The sequence below is a fragment of the Mus musculus genome, chromosome 2 (genome assembly GCF_000001635.26).
Source record: "Mus musculus strain C57BL/6J chromosome 2, GRCm38.p6 C57BL/6J".
Classification (NCBI taxonomy): domain Eukaryota; kingdom Metazoa; phylum Chordata; class Mammalia; order Rodentia; family Muridae; genus Mus; species Mus musculus.
Genome location: NC_000068.7, coordinates 18,856,673 through 18,880,095, shown reverse-complemented (window position 1 = coordinate 18,880,095; position 23,423 = coordinate 18,856,673). Strand labels below are relative to the sequence as shown.

The following is a 23,423-nucleotide window of genomic DNA, read 5'->3' as shown; positions in this document are numbered from 1 at the left end:
TTTTATTGTTTTTTTTTTTTTTCTGTTGTTATCCTTTGAAGGGCTGGATTCATCGAAAGATAATGTGTGAATTTGGTTTTGTCGTGGAATACTTTGGTTTCTCCATCTATGGTAATTGAAAGTTTGGCTGGGTATAGTAGCCTGGGCTGGCATTTGTGTTCTCTTAGTGTCTGTATAACATCTGTCCAGGCTCTTCTGGCTTTCATAGTCTCTGGTGAAAAGTCTGGTGTGATTCTAATAGGCCTGCCTTTATATGTTACTTGACCTTTTTTCCTTATTGCTTTTAATATTCTATCTTTATTTGGTGTTTTTTTGTTCTGATTATTATGTGTCAGGAGGAATTTCTTTTCTAGTCCAGTCTATTTGGAGTTCTGTAGGCTTCTTGTATGTTCATGGGCATCTCTTTCTTTAGGCATGGGAAGTTTTCTTCTATAATTTTGTTGAAGATATTTGCTGGCCCTTTAAGTTGAAAATCTTCTTTCTCGTCTACTCCTATTATATGTAGGTTTTGTCTTCTCATTGTGTCCTAAATTTCCTAGATGTTTTGACTCAGGATCTTTTTGCATTTTGCATTTTCTTTGATTGTTGTGCCGATGTTCTCTATGTAATCTTCTGCACCTGAGATTCTCTCTTCCATCTCTTGTATTCTGTTGCTAATGCTCGCATCTATGGTTCTAGATTTTTTTCCCTAGGGTTTCTATCTCCAGGGTTGCCTCACTTTGGGTTTTCTTTATTGTGTCTACTTCACTTTTTAGGTCTTGTATGATTTTGTTCAATTCCACCACCTGTTTGGTTGTGTTTTCCTGTTTTTCTCTAAGGATTTGTACTGTACCTCTTTAGCAGTGTTCTCCTGTATTTCTTTAAGTGAGTTATTAAAGTCCTTCTTGATGTCCTCTACCATCATCATGAGATATGCTTTAAAATCCGGGTCTAGCCTTTTGGGTGTGTTGGGGTTTCCAGGATGGGCTGAGGTGGGAGTGTTGGGTTCTGATGATGGTGAGTGGTCTTGGTTTCTGTTAGTAAGATTCTTACGTTTGCCTTTAGCCATCTGTTAATCTCTGGAATTAGTTGTTATAGTTGACTCTGGTTAGAGCTTGTTCCTCTTATGATTCTGTTAGCCTCTATCAGCAGACCTGGGAGACTAGATCTCTCCTGAGTTTCAGTGGTCAGAGTACCCTCTGCAGGCTAGCTCTTCTCTTGCAGGGAAGGTGCACAGATATCTGATGTTTAGATCTGCCTCCTGGCAGAAGATGAAGGCCCGAAACAGGGCCTGTCCCAGAAGCTGTGTTGCTTCTGCCTGTTCCAGAAGCTGTGTAGCTTTTGTAGTGGGCACTCTCACCTACACAGTCTAGTCTCTGAGAGTTCCCGGACCAGAGATGGCTCCCCCAGGTGCTCCGGCATAGCCCTCCCAGGCAGGGCGGACACCTCTCCTCTGGCAGGGAAGGTGCCCGGATGTCTGGAGCCCGAAACGGGGGTCTGCCCCAGAAGTTGTGTCACTTCTGCCTTTCCCCGAAGCTGTTAGCTTCTATAGTCCACACTCTCACCTGTGTAGAATAGTCTCTGAGGGATCCAGGAACCAAGATGACTCCCCCAGGTCAACAGCTTTTTATTATTTGCTTTTTTTTTTTTTTTTTTTACATTCTTTGTCTTGGATTTTGGAGACAAAGTTTCACTATGTAACTCAGGCTGGCTGTAACATCACGTATCCACTTTGGAGCAGAAGGCAGGACACAGCAAGCAGCAGTCACTTATGTTAGAAATGCCAGTTATAGCCAGACCTAATGGCTGCATATTAAAAAAAAAACTTTTGAGGACACTCTGAGAATAAAACAGAAGCCATGACATAATCCATAATGCAGGCAGGTAGCATGTTGTAAGCAGTGTTTAATAAAAATAATTTTAATGCAAGCATAGGTAATGTGATGAATTCCTATGGAGAATATAGAATCGGATCCCAGGAATACAGCAATTAAGTCAGCCCCAAGAATAGATGATAGAAAATTTAGTTGTTAAAATTAGGGAACCAGTATTCAGCATCTACTGATCCAAGCTCAGGTCATGGATGTGATACAAGCCCTGAAAACCACATGGGCCACAGGGGCTTCTTTGATGTTGCAGAAGAGTTTGATGACATTAGAGGCCAAGAAGGATAGACTTAATGGTTAGCACCTGGGCCCATCAAGAAATACCTCCCAGAGAATGCCAGCTTTGAGTAGCCACTGGGAGCAGCCCTCTCAACCTTTGTATAGATGGCACCTCAGATGTAATGTAGCCCATTCTAACCTCAAACTCAAGGTTTCACTTCCCAAGTGTGGGGATAACAGGTGTGTACCACCATACCTGACTACTTTTCTATATTTTAATGTGGAAATTAAGCATAAAGAAGAGAAAAAATAAAAGACTCCTCACATTGTCCCTGTACCTGTAAACAGTGGTAGGAATGATTGGATGCTAAAGATGTTTTGACTCATTTTTTTAAAGGCACTAAACAATAGATACTAAAGAAAAAAATCATGGCATGTGGTATCCAGTACACCTGCTTGTTGTTCTTGAAGCGTTTGAACAAATTATTTTCCTAATTCACCTGAAGTCTTTAAAGGGAAGTTCTTAGCTGTTACCTAAAAGTAGAAGAATGGAGCAATAAATTTTGAATATAAATTTTATATCTATAAGACATTGTCTTACCTGGTACATATACGGAGCATTATTCGTTTATGAAAATACCTTACAGATATTCCTTGAAACAGGGAACTCCTGCCATTTGTTTAAAATGTGATGTGACCATTAGCTGGACTAGCAAAAAGTCTCAGTGGACAAAGAGCCTGCTGTGTAAGCTTGTATTCCTGAGCTGCATCCTCAGAACCCATGAAAAGCCAGATGGGAAGGCACTTCTCTATAATCCTGGCAAGGTGGAAGGTGCAGAGGGGAGAATCCTCAGAAGTGTGCCAGCCAGCTAGCCTGGTACCCAACTGTGCTCGGGAGACCCTGCCTCAAGGATCCAAAGGAGAGATGCTGCACCTCTGCCTCCACACCAAGGCATGCTTATGCCTGTAACACGCATGTATGCAGGCATGCACACCATAAAAAACTATGTCTCTGTGTAACCATTTCCCTGAGAATGTTTTAGGTGAGGTCCCCTGGTTCTTTTGGGGGTTCTCCCCCTCTTGTTTCCTCTCCTTTTTTGTAAAAAGAAAAAATATATAATATTTACTTTATGTATGTGAGTACACTGTTGCTGTCTTCAGACACACCAGAAGAGGGCATCATATCCCATTACAGATGGTTGTGAGCCACCATGTGCTTACTGGGAATTGAACTTCGGGCCTCTGGAAGAGCAGTCAGTGCAGCACTTTTAACCGCCGAGCCATCTCTCCAGCCCATGTTTCCTCTTACTCCCTCCCTGCTAAGTCTTCTCCCTCTGCACATTTTGGTCTTTGTTCTCTGAGGCTCTCTGTCTTTATATTCAGTCTTCAGCCTAGAACATTGGTTTTTGTTTTGTTTGTTTTGTTTTTGTAAGGACAGGTCTCACTACATCGCCCAAACTGACCTTGAACTCAGTCTTCACGATTCAGCCTTCCTAGAGATGTGTACCACCACACCCACCTAGCACAGGGCAGCTCAAAAGCACCAGGTTTCTCCCTAGTTCCTGTGGAGGACAGAAGTTTCCTTCCTAGTCACTGTGAAAAAAAGCAAGGATGGAGAGGGAAAGGAGGTACCCATGGATTTTTCTACATCATCCTGTGGCTTGCAAGGTCATCATTTGCCATCTTAGTAAGTTTTTACATACTTGGAGAAATTGGGAAATTTTCCAGCATTAATTCTGTATAAGTCATCCAATGGTCTGTGACTCAGCTGCCTTTCCTTGCACATGCAATCTTCACATGATACCTACAATGCCCAGAATGAGAGCATACTGAGCAGTTTTCCTCAGCAACATAGCTGTACAACATGTAAGCTGTGGCTCTTACCAGAGTTGTCCATGGGATGGTTAACCAGAGTTAACCAGAGTTAACCATGGGATAGCAGTTTCCATATTCTTTGACCATGTTCTGTGATACTTCTAGAATGGTTAGTTTCAGTTGTCAGCTTGTCACAGTGTAGGATGACCTCGGAATGCAGTCTCAGTAAGACACTATCTAGATTAGGTTGGCCTGTGGGCATGTCTGTGAGAGCGCCTAGTAGTGAGTGCTTAGAGGGAAGACTCACCCACTATGGGTGGCACCATTACCTAGGCAGGGAATCCTGAATTGTGAAGTGGATAAAGTGATATGCAGGCTAGCATGCATGCATGCATGCATGTGTGTGTGCATTCATTCAATCATTCATTCATTCATTCATTGCTCTCTGCTTTAGAGTGAGTCGGGTATGGCTAATCACTTCCTCTTCCTGCTGCCTTGACTTCCCCGCAGTGATGGACTGTAACCTGGAACAGTGAGCCATGTAAACCTTTTCTCCCTTGAGTTACTCATGTAACTCTGGGCTGCAGAGTTACCGAAGGTGAAGCTGAGACGCTCTGTCCTCCTGTGGCTGACACAAACCTTCGTTTTCCTTATAGGATGTGCTTTATTTATTATGTCATCAAGAGATTCCTGAGCATTCCCCCTCGTTTATAAATCAAGTTGGACTTTAGCACCCCTGCTTCCAAAATCTAGAACATTCAGATTTCTAATGCCAAGTTAAGTAAGAATCCTAATGCAATTGTGAACAAAGAGTTTGTTTGTAGTGTATACGGCAGAGTATTTGTAAGATGTACCTGGGGTCATTTCTCTTTTTTTTTTTTTTTTAGTGTATGGGTGTTTTGCCTGCTTGTGTGTCTTTGCACCCTGTGCATGCCTGGTACCCACAGAAGCCAAAAGAGAATGCCTGAACCCCTGGAACTGAAGTCACAGATAACTGTTAGATGCCATGTGGGTGCAGGGAATCTAGCTTGGGTCCTCTGGAAGAGCACCAAGCACACTTAACCAGTGAACCATCTCTCCAGCCCTCTGTTTTCTGAATTTGCTCATTGTGTTTATTCATCAAATGCTCTTGACATGCTAGACACACGTGCTGGGATTTGATCATGAACAAAATAGAAACGGGGTCTCTTCACGGAGCTTATCGTGTGCAAAGATGCTACTTGACTGAGTAGAGAATCCTATGTGACTAAACCTGGAAAGATGACTGTTGGCTGGAATGATAAGCTTCTGGGCTGCAGAGAATGAATGGGGGAGATGAGGTGCCTACATATCGTGTGGAGTGGGAAGGTGAGAAGAATGACTTTTGTTGAGGCTCTGAGCCATATGTGTAGGCACACAATGGAGGAAGAAGCCAGACAGGAACCTGGCAAGTTGAGAACAGGCAGCAGTGCCCTTGCTTCAGCACCCGCACTGCGCAGCTATGGCGCTCTCTCAGATCCCCATCCAGAACTCCAGCCAGTGGGTAGAATGTTCTCTCCTTCAGAACTCCTGGTCCTTAGGTCTTTCTAGACTAATAGTATCAAATGCAGTTTGGCAACGCTGATACGGTAAAAGACAGGCTTTGATATAATTTGTGGGCTCGTTTGTTTATACACTCGGGAGTTGGAAGTTCATTTCATCTGTGTTCATCAAAGAGCCCCATGGGAAAAGTAAGTACAGCTGACACTCGTGAACAAAATGCATCCGAGTTGATTGTTTGTGCCCCACTATCTACTCTGGAGGCAAGGAAATTGTAGTGTATAACCTGTGTGGGCATATTTCCAAAACTGAAGCTTGTCAGTTCCCCGAGTACTGCTCCTTAGCATTGGTCACTATGGGTGGTACCACGGTGAGCCAGGCTGTCTGTGGCTGTGTACAGATCTCCATCTTGGCATTCCTTGTTGTTTGTGGTACTAGGGATGGACCCTTTGGCTGAAAGGTCATGTGCTTTATCAAGGATAAGAATGTGAGTGGAGGAGTTGATCAGCCAGTACCGGCCTCAAGGGAAAAATCCAGGTATGCAAGATGATGCTTGCCGTAGAGTGAGCCGCAGAGCAGACTTGACTGTTAGACGTTCCAAGCAAGGGAGAGATCGGTGTGATGTTCCAGTTTCCTACCTAGGTCTTGAGTGACAGCTAACATCACGTCATTGATAAGTGTTCAGTACAGACTGGTGTGGGGTCTTTTGACATCCTCTAACTTGCCATCCTCACAGCTGTTTGGGTACTCAGTTTCTGGAAGATGAAACTAAGACTGCTCATCCACCTTCTACTACTGGCAAACAACACACTTTTTAATCCCTTCAATTGCTGTGGGAAATTTCCTTTTCAACCGAGAACTATTAACCACCTGTTGTGCATTAGCAAACCTCAAGTCCATTTATTGGTTTGAAATTAAGCTCCACTCATCTGATTTCAAGTAACAAGCTGAGGAGAAACTCCGTGGGAAAAAAAAAAATAGACTGAGCTCAAATATACATCTCAGCTGTTACCTGTAAGGCAGGGGAAATCTGAAGCATCTTGGACATCTGTCAGGACTGCAGAACTAAAACCAGCTGCAGTGACAGATGCTGTGTAGCTCCAATGAGCAAGATTGAGAACTTTTTTCTTCTTTCGCTAATTAAATATTCCTAGAGTTGATTACTAATAATGTTTATCACTAAAAAATCCAATTAGAATGTTTTTGTTAAAGTGTTGTTGTTGTTGTTGTTGTTGTTGTTTAAATCAAACAGTGTAACCCTTTTTAAAGACTCAAAATAGGGGTTAAAGAGATGACTCTGTGACTTGTTTTGTAAAGATCAAGTTTGAATCCCCGATGCCCATGTAAAAAGCCAAGCATGGGAGCGTGTACCTGTAACCTCAGCACTGAGGTACATGTATGCAATACACATGCACATGCACACAGGCACACTCCCCAGAATAATCCAAAATACAACCCTTAAAACATTGGTAGTCATCCTTCCAGGCATCTGGTGCAGGCAAATGGGTAGGGTGTTTACAACATTGGATTTGGGGTGTTGGTACTATGCTGGAGGTTTAATCTGTGTCATGGGCTCATTTAGACACACACACACAAAAGGCTCATTTAGACACACACACACACTCACACACACACACCCATTTTAAAGGTCCCTGTGGTAGTTTATCAATGGCTACTTCCAAGAGGAAGTAGCTCCCTCTTGTGGCTCATTGGCGTATGACCCAAGTCATGCTGTGTTTTTGCAACCCTGGGACTTGATGGCACCTAGCACCTAGTCAAAGAAAGCTGACTTGTCGTTAACTCAGGGCCCCTTCATACCCACTGAAATCAAGATGGAAAGCAGAACACCCAAGCTTCCAGCACCAGACTCCCAGCATCCTCTTCTTCACCCTCTGCCTCACTACCCTCAAAGGTCTTGATCTAGTGGTGAATCATTCTCAGGGGAGGGGGAGGAGGACAGAGGTGGACAGTCCTTCACTTCAAAGGGGTTTCCTTTCTTGCCTTGAGCCACTGTGTTCAATTTTGACATTACAGATTAGTTGGGCTACTAGGAAAAGAATATCTTTAGTGGTAAGATTAAATGTTCAGATTTATATATAGAGAGAGAACACAGATCTGATAGGTGAGCAGCATAAAGCAGCTTAAATGTTTTCCGAAAATAAAACCTCAAGAATTGGACATTTCTACTTTATATAAACGATACACCACGTTTTGACAGCTACTTTTCCTTTCTCTCTCTCCTATACAGTATATAGTGGAATGTCATGGGGTCACACTTCTTCCTCAGTTCTTGGGAATGTACCGGCTTAATGTCGATGGAGTGGAAATATATGTGATTGTTACAAGGAATGTGTTCAGCCACCGGCTATCTGTATATAGGAAATACGACTTAAAGGTGAGGTTGACTTTGATAATTTTCAATAAGTTTCACGTTCATTTGCACAAGCCTACTCGCCCATATTGTTTATGTTATCATGTGAACAAAATGGTCAGGGTGCTTCAAGAGCTTGAATCTAGCAGGCAGTTGCCAGCACGTAGGATTAAGCAGCCCATGTTATTACAAGCATGTCAGCCACATGCCATGTAGTACCACATGCCATGTAGTAGCTAAGTGCTGGGGATAGTTTATGAGTTAAACAGACCAGGGACAGCAAGGTGGCCCAGCAGGTAAACTGGGGGCACTTGCCCCCTAAGCCTCATAGCCCAAGGTCACTCTTCAGAATCCAGGCTAGAAGGAAAGAATTGGTTCCCAGAAGTTGGCCTCCTGTCCTCTACTTCACGTGCATAAAACACACACATACGATGATAAAAGAAAACCGAACAGATCTTTAAGTAGGGATGATTACTATCATTATTATTGATTATTATTGATAAATAATGAGCGCTGTGGATGGAAATGAACGGGGGGAACGTCACACTAGTTTTTATTAACAGTAAACAAGCACTCTACTACTAAGCCACAATCTCAGCCAGTTTTCCTCTTATTTTGAGACAAGGTTAGCCCAGGCTAGCATTGAACTCATCCAGAAGCCAACACAGACCTTGAGTGTTAACACCTTGCCTCAGCTTGCCTAGTGCCTGGGACCACAGGCCTGTACCACCAGGCCTACCAAGGCATACATTTCCAGCTAGGATGTTAGGTAAGGTGCATCTGGAAGGGTGGCATTGGTCCCATCTCAAGAGAAATGACAAAGGGAAAAGCCTGAGATCAGACATACCAACAATTTAAAATGAGACCACTGGAGAATTCTGAATTCAGTGACATGACCTGACTTTTAGACAGCCAACTCTGACAGTGTATGTATGCCAAGACCAAGAGGGGTTGCATCTTTATAAAGTTCTGTTGCTGTGTCATCACGTGCATGGTTTCTGTGTTATCTATGCTCTCACACTGTACGGGGCACCGTGAGCAGTGACCAGAGATACTGTATGGACCATGAGGCTAAGATATTTACTCTCTGACCCTGAAAAAGTTCATCTTCCCCTGATCTGTGGTACTCAGTTCTAAGGATTTTGGTTTTTTGTTTGTTTGTTTGTTTGGTTGGTTGGTTGGTTGGTTGGTTGTTTTGTTTTGTTTAATCTTAGGATTCATTCACATGCACAAAAGAGCACCCTAAAAAGCTTTGCCTTCTGTTGGTTATGTCTAGATATCTACAGTATTAGAAATAGAAGCAGGGCTGGAGAGATGGCTCTGCAGTTAAGAGTACTTGCTGCTCTTCCAGAGGACACGAATTTAGTTCCCAGGATCTGGCGGCTCATAACCACCTTTAACTCCCACTTCCAGGGGGTCTGACACCCTCTTCTGGTCGCCCCCATAAACCCTTACATATAAATATATAGGCTCCCTTGTATTCCCTTACATATAAATAAGAATAAATCTTTGCTTGAAAGAAATTTATGAGAAACACTAAACTATTGATATTTATAGTTATTTTAAATAATATTAAACTACTACATATTAATGAATTTTTATGACAGCTGTATTTTTCAAAAGCAAAATATTAGTGAGTCAAGCCTCATGGTTTTACAGTTCTTTCTATTAATTAATTAATTTATTTATTCACCTCACATCTGGAATTCTGCACCCCTTCCTCCCCTCACACAGCTCACCCCCATGGCTTTACATTTTGTTTTAGTTAAATGTGTCCTTTGGCTTTCGTGTTTGTATATGGTGCACTCCTCCCGACGCCTCCTTCCCTCCTAGTCCTCTCCTGCCCCTGATTTCAGGGCTCTGTACTGTGTGGATTCATTAGGGACAGTTGAAATGTCCTGTCCGATCCTGCTGTCAATACTTAGCGGTATTTGCATGAGTAACTGGGAAAAACAGCTGAGTCCACACAAATGTGTAGTTGGGAAGGAGAGATGTGGAGTTTGGGGAGTAATTGTAGATATTCTTTAATAACACACCAAGACTTAATGTCAGTGCTATCTTAGTTAGCCTGGAGCATTTGTACCCTGTTCATTAATACCCGTGGTCAGTTGCAAGCACTGGTCCCAGTGTGTGGTTTTATAGTCATACCTGTTTCACTGGAGACATAGCGGTTCCTTAATTAACACAGGTTCTCTTAATGTTGACATATTGAATTACAGAGTATCAAAAATCATGTGACCATCCCTACTGGTCACATAGAAAGCCTTCCATGCATGGGAACCTGAGGGCAGATACAGTTTTCCAAAAGTCTGGTTTTCATTTGGTAGCCCATTACCACTGACCTCAAAGTCCCATCAGCCATGCTGGAAATGACAGAACCCAGCTCCTCCAGGGCACAGAGCCTTGCAGTTTCAGTCACTGTCAAAAAGTGTCCGTTTCTCAGGTCTGGACAAATACAGTTTATTTGTCATTTCTTTTTTCGGATACAAATGTTGCTTTATGGACGAGAAGGTGTCTGTTTCGGCCATAACTGTTCCTGTCAGGAAAATGACTCTGAGCAGCATTCATTGCTGAAACAGACATGCTCTCTGCATGGCTCTGTTCAGAATGCGAAAGGTGTGTGCTTCAGAGTCAAGACCCTTCACTGCTTTATCAGGGACTTTTCATTCAGTTGCTAGGGGTTTGTGGTATCTCCATGACAGATACTCCTCACTGCTTCATAGGACAGAGCCCACTGTGTGTGTGCAATGTCCTTGTGACTATCAAGAGTAAAGAGACAAGTAGTGCCTCAGTGTTACAAAAACAGTTTTGTCAGATGTGGTTGTTGTGCTGGTAACCTCAGCAATCAAAAGGCTGAGGCAGGAGGATCACAAGTTCAAGGCCAGCCTGAGCTACAAATTTCAAGCCAGATTTTAAATGCAGATGTGGTCCTGTCTCAGAACAAACATCAAACAAGCAAGAGCTTTGACTTGCAGGCCTCTGAGAGTACCTCAGGATTCTGAGCCACACTTGAAGAAATGCTAGAGTAAATCAAGAGCAGCCTTGTGTCTGCTCTCTAAATCCCAGACAGCGATCACAATTCAAGCCATTTTATTGCCTTGGGATTGCCTCCGGGGCATCCCAGCCACACCCCGTTCTCTCATTTGGCACCTGCTCTTTCCCAGTGTCTGGAGCTACACCACTCACAGGCTCTAATGGAAATTTCAGGGTTCTAGATGGTGCTCTGACTGTCCCATGCCAGAAAGCCAGTGTGGCCTTAGGAGCCTCATGAAGTTAGTAACTGTTCAGTTAGCAACTGTTGCAAGTTGCTGGACCTTTGAGCCTCTGTTTCCTGGTCTGTTGCAGCAGGAATAGTTTTATCTGCTCTTGGAGGATGCATTAAATAAGATGCAGACATAGCCTATCAGCATAAGGCACAGCATAAAGGAACTGGGGGCCTGAATGCCCTACCTAATATTCATTCCCTTGAAATGCCTAAGATAGCACTGCCTTCAAGTAAGCCTACCTAGATGTAAGTTGCATTTGTAGATTGGCCACAGTGCTGTGATTGGCGTAGCATCCCTCTTTGCTTAGTTATCGCTCTCTTTCCCTTACAGAACAACACACTGTTCCTGCCAGAGGCCTCGGGTGCATGGAAACCATGATTCCCATTCAAGGCCTTAACTTCTTAATGTTTTATTTTGATTTTTTTTTTTTTACTGTGCATTAATTCAGTTTTAAAGTCTGCCCCCTACCCCATGCACACACACCAGCTGATGACATTATTTTACATAGAATTAAAATATTTTCAAAAATGAAAAGGAGAGTCAATTTCATGTAGGAGAGAAAACATACATAGACCAACAAAAAAAAAAAAGGTACAAATGTAGGGATCAGGGAGATGGCTCAGTTAGGAACGAACTGGAGGGGCCTGGGTTTGATTTTCAGAACCCACATTTAAACGCCATGCGTGGCAGCACTTGCTTGTAAACCTAGTGTTGAGGTGGGGGAGGGAGGACAGGAAGATCCCTGGGGCGCCAAGTCCTGTCAGCCCAGCTTAATCAGCAAGCCCTCGGTGCCAGTCCAAAGTAAAATAAAATAAAAGGAAATGGCCCAAACAACCTCCAGGGTTACCCTTAGCCCCAGAAACAGTGCACACATACATACTTATACATACAGTACACACGCACGCGCGCACACACACACAGGTTACAAAAGTAGAATTGCTTCCTCCTCTGCCCAATACCCTAGGCAGTGCTCAAGAGTTACAGACACCTTCTCAGTGAGAGAGAGAGAGAGAGAGAGAGAGAGAGAGAGAGAGAGAGAGAGAGAGAGAATTGTTATAAGGCAGTGTACAGAGGAAAGAAAGATGTTAGTGACCCATATTCAGCAACCCTAACTAGACAGTGTCTTCCTTTGACGTTATTGGTTTGCAGTTCCAGGTTCCTCGCAGGCCTCATTGTGGGAATGCCAAGGTGACAGGCACCTGAAGTTACTGAACACATTACACCCACAGTCTAGAACAGATAGTAATGAATGTGTGCATGCGTGCACACTTCTGCTCAGTGTGCTTTTCATACAATCCAGGATCCTCTGCCTTAGGAATAGGGTCACCCACAGTAGGAAGGGCTTCCTATCTCGATTAACATAATCAAGATAATCTCCCACAGAGATGCTCACAGACAGTCCCTCGTTAAGACTTTTTCCTCAGATTTTTCTAGATTACGATAAGTTGACAATAAAGACTAGCCATCACTGGTAGAAAGCGGACCTGGCCTGGTGGTGTCGGAGCACGCCTTTAATCCCAACTGTGCTGGAATAGACCCTCATGTGGCAACTCCGCCTGGTGCTTCTCTGGCTTGCTCCCCAAGCAACTCTGGGCTACTCACCAGGGCCTTGAAAGCCACCAGTCCTACATGCCAAGTGCCAGGCAGTCATGAACTGACACTGGGGTGTCTCAAGCTTGCTCCTGTTCCCGCTTCCGAATTTTGGGACACCACACACCCACACCCACACCCACACCCTGCTGCTGCCAGTTTCTGCATCTGTGTGCACATATCAGTAGAGAGGTGTTATGGGGAGGGTTTTTTTTTCTCCTTATCTAACCAACTGCTCTGTTCAAATCAAGTATGAGTTCCCTTTGTGATTGGTGACTTTTATGATCCAGGATAATAGTTGTGTGTCTGAGCAGTGACCAAGTTAGCAAAACACTCCACTGTAGCAGTTCAGGCATCTGGTGCCAGGCAGAACAAGTCAGAAACTCTGATCCTTCTCCAGCCACTTGTCAGTAAACACAGAGTCGGCCATGGGTGAGCCACAGGTTGTTGAATTCACATATTTAGAAATCTAAAGTAAGACTCGACTTGTCTATGTGCTCCATAGCTTTTCTTTATGAATTAAAATCCCCTGCAAAAAGGAAAGTTTCTCTGCTTGAGAGCACTGCCTCCTGGGGATTTCAGAAGTGACTTCCTGCCTCCCATCAGGCATTTGGCCAGCACATCTCTGAGGATGCTTTTGAAAACCTGTGCCATAGACTAGGTGCTGTGGAGATCAAGGACTGTGTTTTATCCCACTTTGTACCCCAGTGCTCGGCATAGGGCCTAGAACAAAAGAGGTGTAAGGAAGCCTGTAGCTTTGAAGGAATCTCCAAAAGGAGTCAGTGCTCACAGGGGATGAGCTCAGAGCTCAGTGGAGCTGTCCTTCAGTAACACACTGGGGAGAGTACAGCGAGTGTGTGGCAGAGGCAGGATGGTCCACATCTGGAGGTTGGATATGGGGAAAGGGCATCCAATGCTTTTGTGGCCCCAGCCATCTGATAGCCTACCTCCCTTTTGAAGATAGTGAAACCTTTCATGTTTTGATCAATGCATAGCAAGTTTATTCCTCAAGTGATGGCAGGTTGTCCGACTTCCAAGAAGGTAGGTAAGAGTCTGAGAATGACAAGTCTGGCAACAGTGACAGGGATTTGGTTGGAGAAGAGTGGGCAGTAGACAGGAACACTTGCAGGGGGAGCCACAGACCAGACAAGGGCTTTTGGAACAAGGGGGGCATGCTGAGGCTGGACCTAGGGCAGAGCTAGCTTTTCTTCTCCGTTCTGCCCAGAACCACTTACATACTGTGTCCATGGGAAACCAAGCATCCCATGAAGTCCATTCTTAACCATTTCTTTGTGTTTCAGGGCTCGACAGTGGCTAGAGAAGCTAGTGATAAAGAAAAGGTAAGCATGGTGGTGCCCTCCCTGGCCCAGGAGTGGGGCTGTACAGTGTTTTTGTCCATTCTTCTCATACCCCAACAACGTGTTGCTGCCGCCAGCACAAGTAGCAATCCCTGCAGCCTAGGAATGCATGCCTTCATCCCCTTTCCTCAGTGGCTAGGGATGCACAGTTACTAGTTACTAGTTGTGTGTGTGGTTGACAGAAATGGGTCACATGCCACCTTCTCTGCACATACTGTAAAGTTAGCTGAAGTGGAACTCTGGCTCAGAGTGTGAGCTCTGGGCTCCCAAGCCCTCTTTCCCCCGTTAGACCCTGACTCTGACTGTGTTCTTTGCCTCTTCTTTGTCCTTTTTATTGGCCATTGCATACCAGTTTTTCAAGTATACAGTGGTAGGGTTGGTTTTGCTTTTTAAAATGAGAGATGAAAGACTGCATCTTTGTATCTCCTGACTTACTGGGAATCAAGTAAGACTTAAATCTCATTTGGTTTCTTTTAACAGAATTAACAGACTTGAAGGGTCAGGCTGTTAGGAGTATTATCAAGAGGTCTTTCCGTCTTAAAAGTTTCAGTATACAATGTTCAGAATTGGTAAATACGACATGAGATCAGGAAAGAAAATGGTTCCTGGTAGAGATGATTTGGACAAAGAGAGAAGGATCCAGAAGAAAGAGTGGCAAGTCCTGCAGAGGCCACTGGGCCCCTTAGGAGGCTAGCTAGAGGGACATGACACATAACAGGCTCCAGGGGGAATCCATAGGCCAGAGGCAAGACCAGTGCAGTAGCCCCTAGGTGGGGCCTGGGTTCGTTGGTGTACACAGCTAGCCACACCACAGAGAGATTTGGTGGTGGGAAAAAAAATAGAGAGCAAATTCATTTATTCAGATCAAATGCCGGAGGTGATTGGGACAGGGTGTGTCTCGAGGGAGGCTGTGAAAGACAACTCACCTTCTTCAGGTCTGACCAGAGGATCTTTGCACTCCCTGAACCACAGCAGCAGGCAAAGACTTTGGAATGCAAGTGTAGCAGAACAGAGGTGTCCACGGGCATTTGAGGCTGACCAGGGGTCCTGGCGAAGAAAGGGCAGTCAGCATAAGACGGGCTCAAATCTCCCAAGGAAGGAATGCTGGGTGCGAGAGAGTCCTGCTACTACCAGCCACAGCCAGACGAGCAAGAGCCTCAGTCATTCAGTCAAGCACCTGTTGGGCATCTGTGGTAAGCAGGTGCTGGCCAGGCTGTAGAGGGCATGCCACACAAGAAGGTGGATAGGAGCAGAAGCCAGACTGCAGTGGTGAAGAAGTGTGGCAGAGAGCAGGACACAGTGGCTGCCCCTTGTATTTTTACTGAGTGTGTATTTTTATGTTTCATCCAGGCTCCCTTGAAGATGCTAAGAACCAGCAACAATGACTCTTAAATTCCGGGTTGCTGAATGAGCGTTTCTTTCAAGCTCAAACACTCGAGCAAAGTATCTAACTTTTAGCATATGAGGAGTTTTTAGAGGTTGTACATTATTGAGACTCTATATTTTTGAGAAAAAATATGTAATTATTTAAAGGGCCATACATACACTCCCAAATCTTAGCCACAGAGTGGCCCAGGAAAGAAGACATAGACAAGGTAACATTTGTACTCCGTGATAGTTGCTTGGTTTCTTCAACACCACCACCCTGCTTCCATCACCAAGACCCTAGAGACCATGTCAGGCATTGGTTTTGATATCTTCAGCCTCCATCTATAAGGGGTGTTCCAGCAATAGCCAAACCTAAGAAAAACCCCTGTAACTCAGGGTTGGTGGCAAGCAGGTGTATATAAGGGAGAGCACAGACATTTTACTCTGATATTTTACAACTGTGACACTTCCTTACATCAGGCACCGATGTGCCTTAGGGCCACATGCTTTCTAGAAGCCAGCAGCAGCCACAGTTCCCCTGCCCTCCTCCCTAAAGCTCTTTAGCCCCTAGAATAGAGAATTTGGCTAAGCAGAGGTTCCTTGCCTCAAGCCTCCAATAGGACGTGCTTGGGACTTGGGAGTGTGGGAGGTCAGAACCCAACTGTGAGTAGCTGAGAGAAGCTGCTGTCCCTGAGCACTGTCACAAGCTGTTGTCACAAGCTGTTGTCACTGTCTTCCTCCTCCACCCCTCTTCAAAGGCCAGCCCCTCTCCCCAACCCTACCTCCTGAAAAGAGCTAGAGGGCCTCACCAGCAGGGTTCAGAGCTGTCTGGCTTCACTCCCTCAACCTCTGCCCCTAAACCTAGGCTTCTGGTTGGTGGCACAGCAGAAACTTTCCCTTGCCCTGGGATGTACTTCTATCTGATGTCATTATATTGGGATGCAGGGGACTGTCAAGCATTTGGTCAGATCCTCTTCATGTTAAAGACAGTGCAGGGGTTATTTTCTGAGTCAGTGGAATTATTTCTGAAGTCGAAACTTAAGGGTTCTTTGGAAAGTCATCTGTGTTAGATATTTTTCTGGGACAAACATGTAAAGGAGTGTTTTCCTAAAGTAGACACAGATAAATGACTAAGATAGACTCAGGAAGGAACATTTCGTTAAAGCAGACACAAGAGAAAGGATGCTCTGCTAAAGCAAGCATGTGAAGGACACGTGATGAAGGATTCTTCGCTAACAACACACATGGATTGGTCCGCCATGCTTTGAATCATTGAGCTGCATTTGTCGGGACTCCACAGAGAGAAACACACCGAAAAACTTCTAGAGTGTGCTGCAGTTTCCAACTGATTGGCAGAGTGATGTGGGCTGTACAGACTCACATGCTGAGGCAAGACCCGTGGTGGACATGTGATGTTTGGAGGACGCAAGCTGAGCTTGGCTTGCTTATAGTCTCATGGGTCTCTCGTCTTCACTGATCTCCACTTCGCTGAGAGAGGCACAGCTGAGAACTTCTCCTGGTGTTCCTCCTGGCCTGGCTGCCTCTGCCAAGGAGTGCCACTGCTGCTGATTCCTGTTTGCCACCCCAAGTCTGCCAAGCTGGACAGCTGGTATATCCATGAAGTATTTGCGATTGGATCTAGTTGCCGCCGCTGAAGCTAGTGAATTAAACTGCTGATTTCCTGACAACACAGATAGGCAAGACACTGCAGCACACCACCAGAAGTTCGTGTGTGTGTGTGCGTTTCTCTCTATGGAGTCCAGACAAATGGAACTCAACTACACAATGTAAGATGGACCAATTCATGTGTGATGTCCTCCATCACCTGCTTGCTTAAGCAGAACAGCCTTTCACTGTGGCTGCCTCAGCCAAACGTTCCTTCCCAAGTCTGCCTTAGCCTTTCACCTGTGTCCACTTCAGGAAACCACTCCTTCCTGTGTTTCCACTAACAAAACACCGTCCAACACAACTGACTTTCCAAAGAACCCTTAAGTTTCCATTTCAATTTCACACATGGGTTTGATACCTTGTCCAAGGCCATACAGTTAGTAAGTGAGTGTCCGAGAGTGAGCCCTAGGGACTCCTAGCACCAGAGCTCACATGTCAAATCTCTGTGAATGACGCCTTCTCAGTGTCTGGGATCCTACTGTGGCTTCTGTGGCTCCTTTTTTTCTTATTTATTTATTCACTCTACATTCCAATATCAGCTCTCCTCTTCCCCTCCCTCCTTGCACAGCCCCTCCCCCTCCAAGAAGCAGAACCCCCCCCCCCGCCCCCCCAAGTATCAGTCCACCCTGGGACAATCCTTTCCCACTGAGGCAAGACAAGGTGGCCTAGTTAGGGGAATGAGATCCACAAGCAGGCAGCAGATTCAGGAACAACCCATGTCTCCTTTTCTTAAAGGATCTATAAAAATACCATGTTGATCCCAGAAGCCATGAAAATGGATGAGAAAATTAACTGCATTAACCAGAAAGAACATGGTGTGAAGGCTAAAGATGGCACAAAAGCAGTCCACCCAGGATCTCGGCTTTTTTTTTTTTTTAAAGTAATTAAGGAAATGATCTAGTTTCAAACCATTTATATTTCCTCCACCTGAGGAGTCTGAGCATTTTCCATGCATGGTTTCAGGTGTGTGATTTGGGCCACTTGATCCATAATCTTTGGCCCTGTGACTCCTGTAGTACAAGCATTGCCATGGTCAACACTGTTGCCCTGAGGAAGGGTGAAGCACTCTCCACTCTGTTGGAGGTTTAGGGGTCTGGCAACTCATCCCCCAAAGGTCAGCTTCTATAGGGCTACCTCACCCATCCACATGTGTGTTTCAGAATCTCACTGGGAAATCGAGGAGAATTCCTTATAAAGGCAGTTAAAACTGATAGTCACCGAAGAGAGTATGGCTGCTGGAGAGGTGGGGTGGGGTGGCTCCACCATCTGCGAGTTTGCTGATAATCCAGAAATACTCAATTACAACCAGTTAACGGAGTGTGCTGCCAGAGTTGAACTCTGACCCCCCCACACACACCCTTTTTTTGTTTTAGTTGTTGATTTTTCTTCCCGTGATCAATTAATAGTTTGGACTCTTCTTAGAAAGCCTAGCATGGGAGGTTCATGAATAAAACCATAAACCCCTTCAGAAGAGTCACTGGTACCAGTTATTGAAACACTCTATTTCTTCTGTTTAGCCTCTGAGAGGAGAGCTAGTAACTATGGCTGTCATTGCTGTGCGTCACTGCCCTGCGCAGAATGGTCGCCTTTATGTAGACCCTCCTTCCCCGAGACTTTCCACTGGCGTGGTTAAGTTAGTGATCTCACCTTTGCTGGAGTCATTATTTAATTTCCTGTACTTTTAACTTGTTGATGACAAGTTTTGAAAACTGTCATTTTCAATGTTTAGTGATATAGGTGCAGACAAGTCCCATTCCCTTGGATTTCACCTTGACGTGTAATTAGTGTGGTTTCATTAGCATAATAATGGAGATGGAACTGGAGGAGGTAGGGCCTAGATTCTAACAATAATGGAATTAACTTTTATGGCAACAAGAATCAGAACATGTATGTACAGATGTCTAGATTTTTCTTATGGGAGTCCTTCCAAAAAAAAAAATTGTCAAATTCTGACAGCTGCTATGACTTCTTTGATTCCTTAATTCTTTGCTTTTTAGTGGAAGGGCATCTTCCATTCATGACTCCAGCAGTTTCGCCCCCTCTAAATGAGACAGAAATTCGAATCTCCCTGGTGGTCGATCTTTTCACAGCTTCAGTCCAATTCCAGTGTGACATCAAATTACTAATTATAGCTGAGCAGACTGCCTTTTACAAATGACAGCCTTCGCAAACTGCCAGCCGGCCAGCTCCACAGCAGGGAGTCTGGAGGAGCAAAAGAAAATGTAACTGGACTCGCTCGCTCTCTGGGGGATTTGACCTGACTCTCTAAAAAGCCAGTGTTCTTGAGAGAGAGTTCCAGGCATTTATACAGAGATGCATTTTGTACATCGCTCTGCCCAGTTCTCCCAAATGCAGTTCCGATTTCCTCAGGTAAAGTGAAGATGGTGTGAAGGAAGTAAGAGGGTCAGAAGACTGCTTTTAACACGTCACCTCTTCCCTGGACCCACTGGAAAGAAAGCAGCAGCCCTGCAATTGGCATTTACAGAGCTATATTGGCAATAATCATTGTTGACACTTTGATAACCTGCTACAAAAAGCCTCCTTGTTGATTCTTATGCATCATAAATTGCACTGGTGATTAAAAGGCTGCCACTGGACCTGACATTTTACCTATTACTGGCTGAAGGTTTGATAGAATTGATCATTTATACCCTCCCTTCTAAAACTCCTTTTCCAAACCCCTTTTCAGCATTTCTTCTGAGATCTTAAAATGGTCCCCCATTATAGTTAATCCCTGTCCCTGTCTGGTCTTTGGTTATATGCAAGATAGGATGGGTGCCCAGCCCCTGAGCAGGCACATAGTGTACCCTTTGGGAAACCTTTCTCCAGTATGCCTTCCCACTTAAGGTAAGCTGTACCTCAGGAGACATTGTGGGGGACTTCCAACTCTCTAGGCAGCTAATCCTTTAAACTTACTCTGTATCTTCCCTCTTCTCCCTAGATGGAAGGGAAATGGTTTCCTTCTTCGGTGGCCACCCAAAGGGCAGAGCGTGGTTTCCCTTCAGAGCAGAAGTAGGCTTCATTATTTCACAGGTTGCTTTCCCTCTGCAATCCTCCTGGCAGTTAAACTTAAGGTTTACATACGCAAAGCAAGCACTCATCATTGAGTTTCTTCCTCTGCCCCAGACCTTAGAAAGACTGCACTAGGAACTTCAGACCCGTGGGTCAGAGACAGTTTTTAAAAGGGAGTTTGGGACCAAAGGCATCAAGTCTGGGATCTGAGTGCAGACCAGACAGGAGAATCCCAGTGGGTTAATTGGGTAGTCTAATGACAGGTCAGATTTAAATAAGAAAAAAGGAAGGGTGTGGGGAGAGAGGATTTGATTGGATCATTGGGTTTTATAGAAATCTGTGGTTTTAAATCAAGCCTTTCTGACCCCTTGCAGAATTTGTGATTAACAGTAAACCACATTTAGAGTCCTGCACTTAACACTCACCAAAATTACACTTGTTCTATGCAAAGCTTGTAATGCTGATGTTGTTGATGGACATGTGTTCTGAGACATTGTATCAGCATGTCTCAGTAAACCCTGGGGAGACTGAGGAAACCCTGAGGTATCCTGGGAAGTAGAGATGGTTTGCTTGTGTTGCATGTGATGCTGAAGATGGAATCCAGGAGTGAGCCCCTTACATGTGAGGCAAGTGCCCTACAGATGAGCTCAGTCCTGTACTTACAAGAGGGTTTTCCAGTTTTCAATTTACTTGTGATTTTTCCAGTCTGGTAAGCCTGGCATATGAAAAACAGAGGATTCTTATGAACAGTTTTTAGATTTACATTAGCACTGAAATTGCCCAGCCTTTTTGACATGTGTGCTGTGTAAAGGCAAAGGTCCCTTAGGGTCTCTTGCCTCCACTGGACAGAACTCAGCTGCATCAGAAGCACACACAAGCACACGGGAACTATTGTAAACCAGCAATTCCTGGGCAGTTGCTTCTAGCTAAAATTAGGGTAGAGAGAAGATGTTCAACATGTATGTGGCTTAGATTTAAGCCAGCTTGCTGCATATGTGCTATTCTTAGAATGGTAGGCAAAGATCTTTGCTATGTTCATGTTAAACCAGAATCAAGAGGACTTAAGAAACCTCCCTGGAGTCTTCAGTCTTTAACATTTCTTACATTACCACCAACAATAGATATGAATATAGCAGAATCTTTAGACCAAATTGGAACACCTTAAACAAATACTCTTCATTTTAATTTTTATTATTTTAATTATATGTATATACAGGTACATGTCTCTGTGTGTGCTCTGTGCACATGAATGTGTCTGTAGAGGTTAGAGCTGTTGAGTCCCCCTAGAACTGGAGTTGCAAGCAGTAATGAGCCAGCTGAGTGGGTGCCAGGATTTGAACTCAGGTTCTCTCAAAAAGCAGTGCATGCTCTTTACCACTGAGCCAACTCTCTAGCCTCTGAAACAAACATATTTCAATGGTCCTATTTTTTAGATCTTAGAGACTGCCATATCATTGCTTATGGGGGAAGACCAAATCATTACCTTTTATATAGCTACTTAATATTCACTAAAATGTGAACGTATTTTAAGTAATATTTTTTTACATGTTAGCTTAAGATACTTAGAGAAAGAACCCATAGCCAGAGTTTAACAGTTCTCAATAGCAACATGACAGTTAAGCTTACCCAGTTTTGTGCTTTTAATTTCAGCACAATTTCACAGGTATGTTGAGATCTATTTTCTTTCCACGTTTTACATATAAACAGAGATTCTGAAATAAAATGTATGAAATGGTCACATCCAGATATGCACTCTCATTGTTTTTGTTGTGGAAATTAGAAGTTAGTAAGATGTACTAGGCCATTTCCCAAGCTAGGTCCTTGGGTTGCCATTCCCTTCTGTGGAGGTCATTGTACGCAGCCATGTGGGAGAGCTGTGTAGGAAAGCGCCTGTCATCACTGCCGCTTCTCTGTGAACCTCATCCTCATTGGCTAATGTTATCATTGCTCTTCTCTGTGAACCTCACCCTCATTGGCTAATTTGCCTTTTCTTGTATCAAATTTGTGGCTTAGCTGTTTGGAGAAGTGGAACTGATTTTATTATAAAGCCCTAGCATCTCTTGTTACCCAAAATTGATACCATGCATGTGATGTTATTCCATCAAACTGCTTTTATCCCACCCCCAGCGCAAGGATTACCTACCTCCGTTCCCTTACAGGGACAGTTGTGGGGCATTTTCTACTCTGTGAACTGATTTTCTGTGACAAGCACAGAATTCTATTCTTTTTTTCACAAGTTTATTTTCATTTAGCTGAGCTTCTGATAGCGAGTAAATGAGGGACGTAAGCAGTCCCTGGCACGAGGCAGCAGTGACTACATGCCTTTTAAGTTGTGTGTTGAGCTTGAAGGCTCATAGGAACAGCCATCAAAGACACCCCAAGGAGCAATCTTTGACACTGAGGCTTACAGTGGAAGAGAAATTTAGTAGGTTACTAAATGAGCACATCGAATAAAAACTCATCTCGTTCTAAAATACAAGTCCTTTAATCTCAGTGCACGGTGATACATATAATCCTCTGCGTTGAAACCTTCTGGTACCAAAGCCTGTTTGCATTATGCACTCAAGTGTGACCAGAGCGTTTCATCTTCCTGGTAATGTCAGGATGCAGAACAAAAGTGCAGCCCCATGTTGTGGGCTCCATGTTTTAGCGTTCAGAAACATGTATTTCTCACCTTGCTATTGCTGATAGTCATTTATAATACAATTAGCTGTTTTGTATACGATACAGACTAAAAATAAAACCCAATGTCATTGACTTAGATAGAGTTAGATTTGTTACTACAGACACAAATTTAATTTTTGTAGTAATTTTAACCTGTCGTCTGAAAGCTAACTTGATTTTTTTAATTGAACACAAAATCCTGTATAATTTCTGATCTTATAAGCCTTAAAATGGATTGTTTACTAAAGTGCACGAATGATAGTAGTTATGCCCACACACTCGCATGTGTGTTAGAGTTAACCCTTGCTTGAAAAAAAAAAACTGCTTCTGTTAAATCACTTTGGTAAAAAAACACTTTTTGTTATGTTTTTGGCTTTGGTTATTCAGAGAGTCTGTAAAAAGTCATAGTAATTTGATATTTTTAAGTATAGAAGCGATAAGTAATATGAATCAAATTTTGAGGCCTTGCTTTTTCCCTTGGGTTTACCCACTTCCGTGGGGAGGCATGGGAGTGCCCTCACTCCTTTATTCGAGGTGTGTTCGTCTCACGTCCACCTTCATCTGCTGAACCCGCCACACAGGCTGTGGCCACTTCTACAATTGAGAGTGGCGTTCTGAACATTTTAAAGTCTCAAACCTCTGGCTAAATCTCCCCCGAAAGGACCCTTTAACTCCGTTGTTGAGCCATAGAGAATAAGGATTAATTAGA

At 44.0% G+C, this 23,423-nt stretch overlaps 1 protein-coding gene and 1 long non-coding RNA gene across 9 annotated transcripts in view; both read left to right on the top strand.

Annotated features, from left to right (window-relative positions):
• The window catches only part of Pip4k2a (phosphatidylinositol-5-phosphate 4-kinase, type II, alpha), a 156,037-nt gene that overhangs the window by 118,196 nt on the left and 14,418 nt on the right, over positions 1–23,423 (top strand). For 4 of the 8 annotated variants that reach the window (XM_006497397.3, NM_001355147.1, NM_008845.4 and 1 more), the window contains 2 exons: positions 7,666–7,812; positions 13,946–13,984. The exons of 1 other annotated variant lie outside the window; for it this stretch is intronic. In XM_006497397.3, the coding sequence (XP_006497460.1) occupies positions 7,666–7,812; positions 13,946–13,984 (186 nt within the window). The remainder of the gene's footprint in view (positions 1–7,665; positions 7,813–13,945; positions 13,985–23,423) is intronic. 3 more of the 8 variants (XM_006497394.4, NM_001355148.1, NM_001355146.1) reach the window with 2 other exon arrangements.
• Gm33534 lies at positions 1,103–6,712 on the top strand. Its single transcript, XR_374031.3, has 2 exons — positions 1,103–5,246; positions 5,856–6,712. It is a non-coding gene; the product is annotated as a predicted gene, 33534 (long non-coding RNA).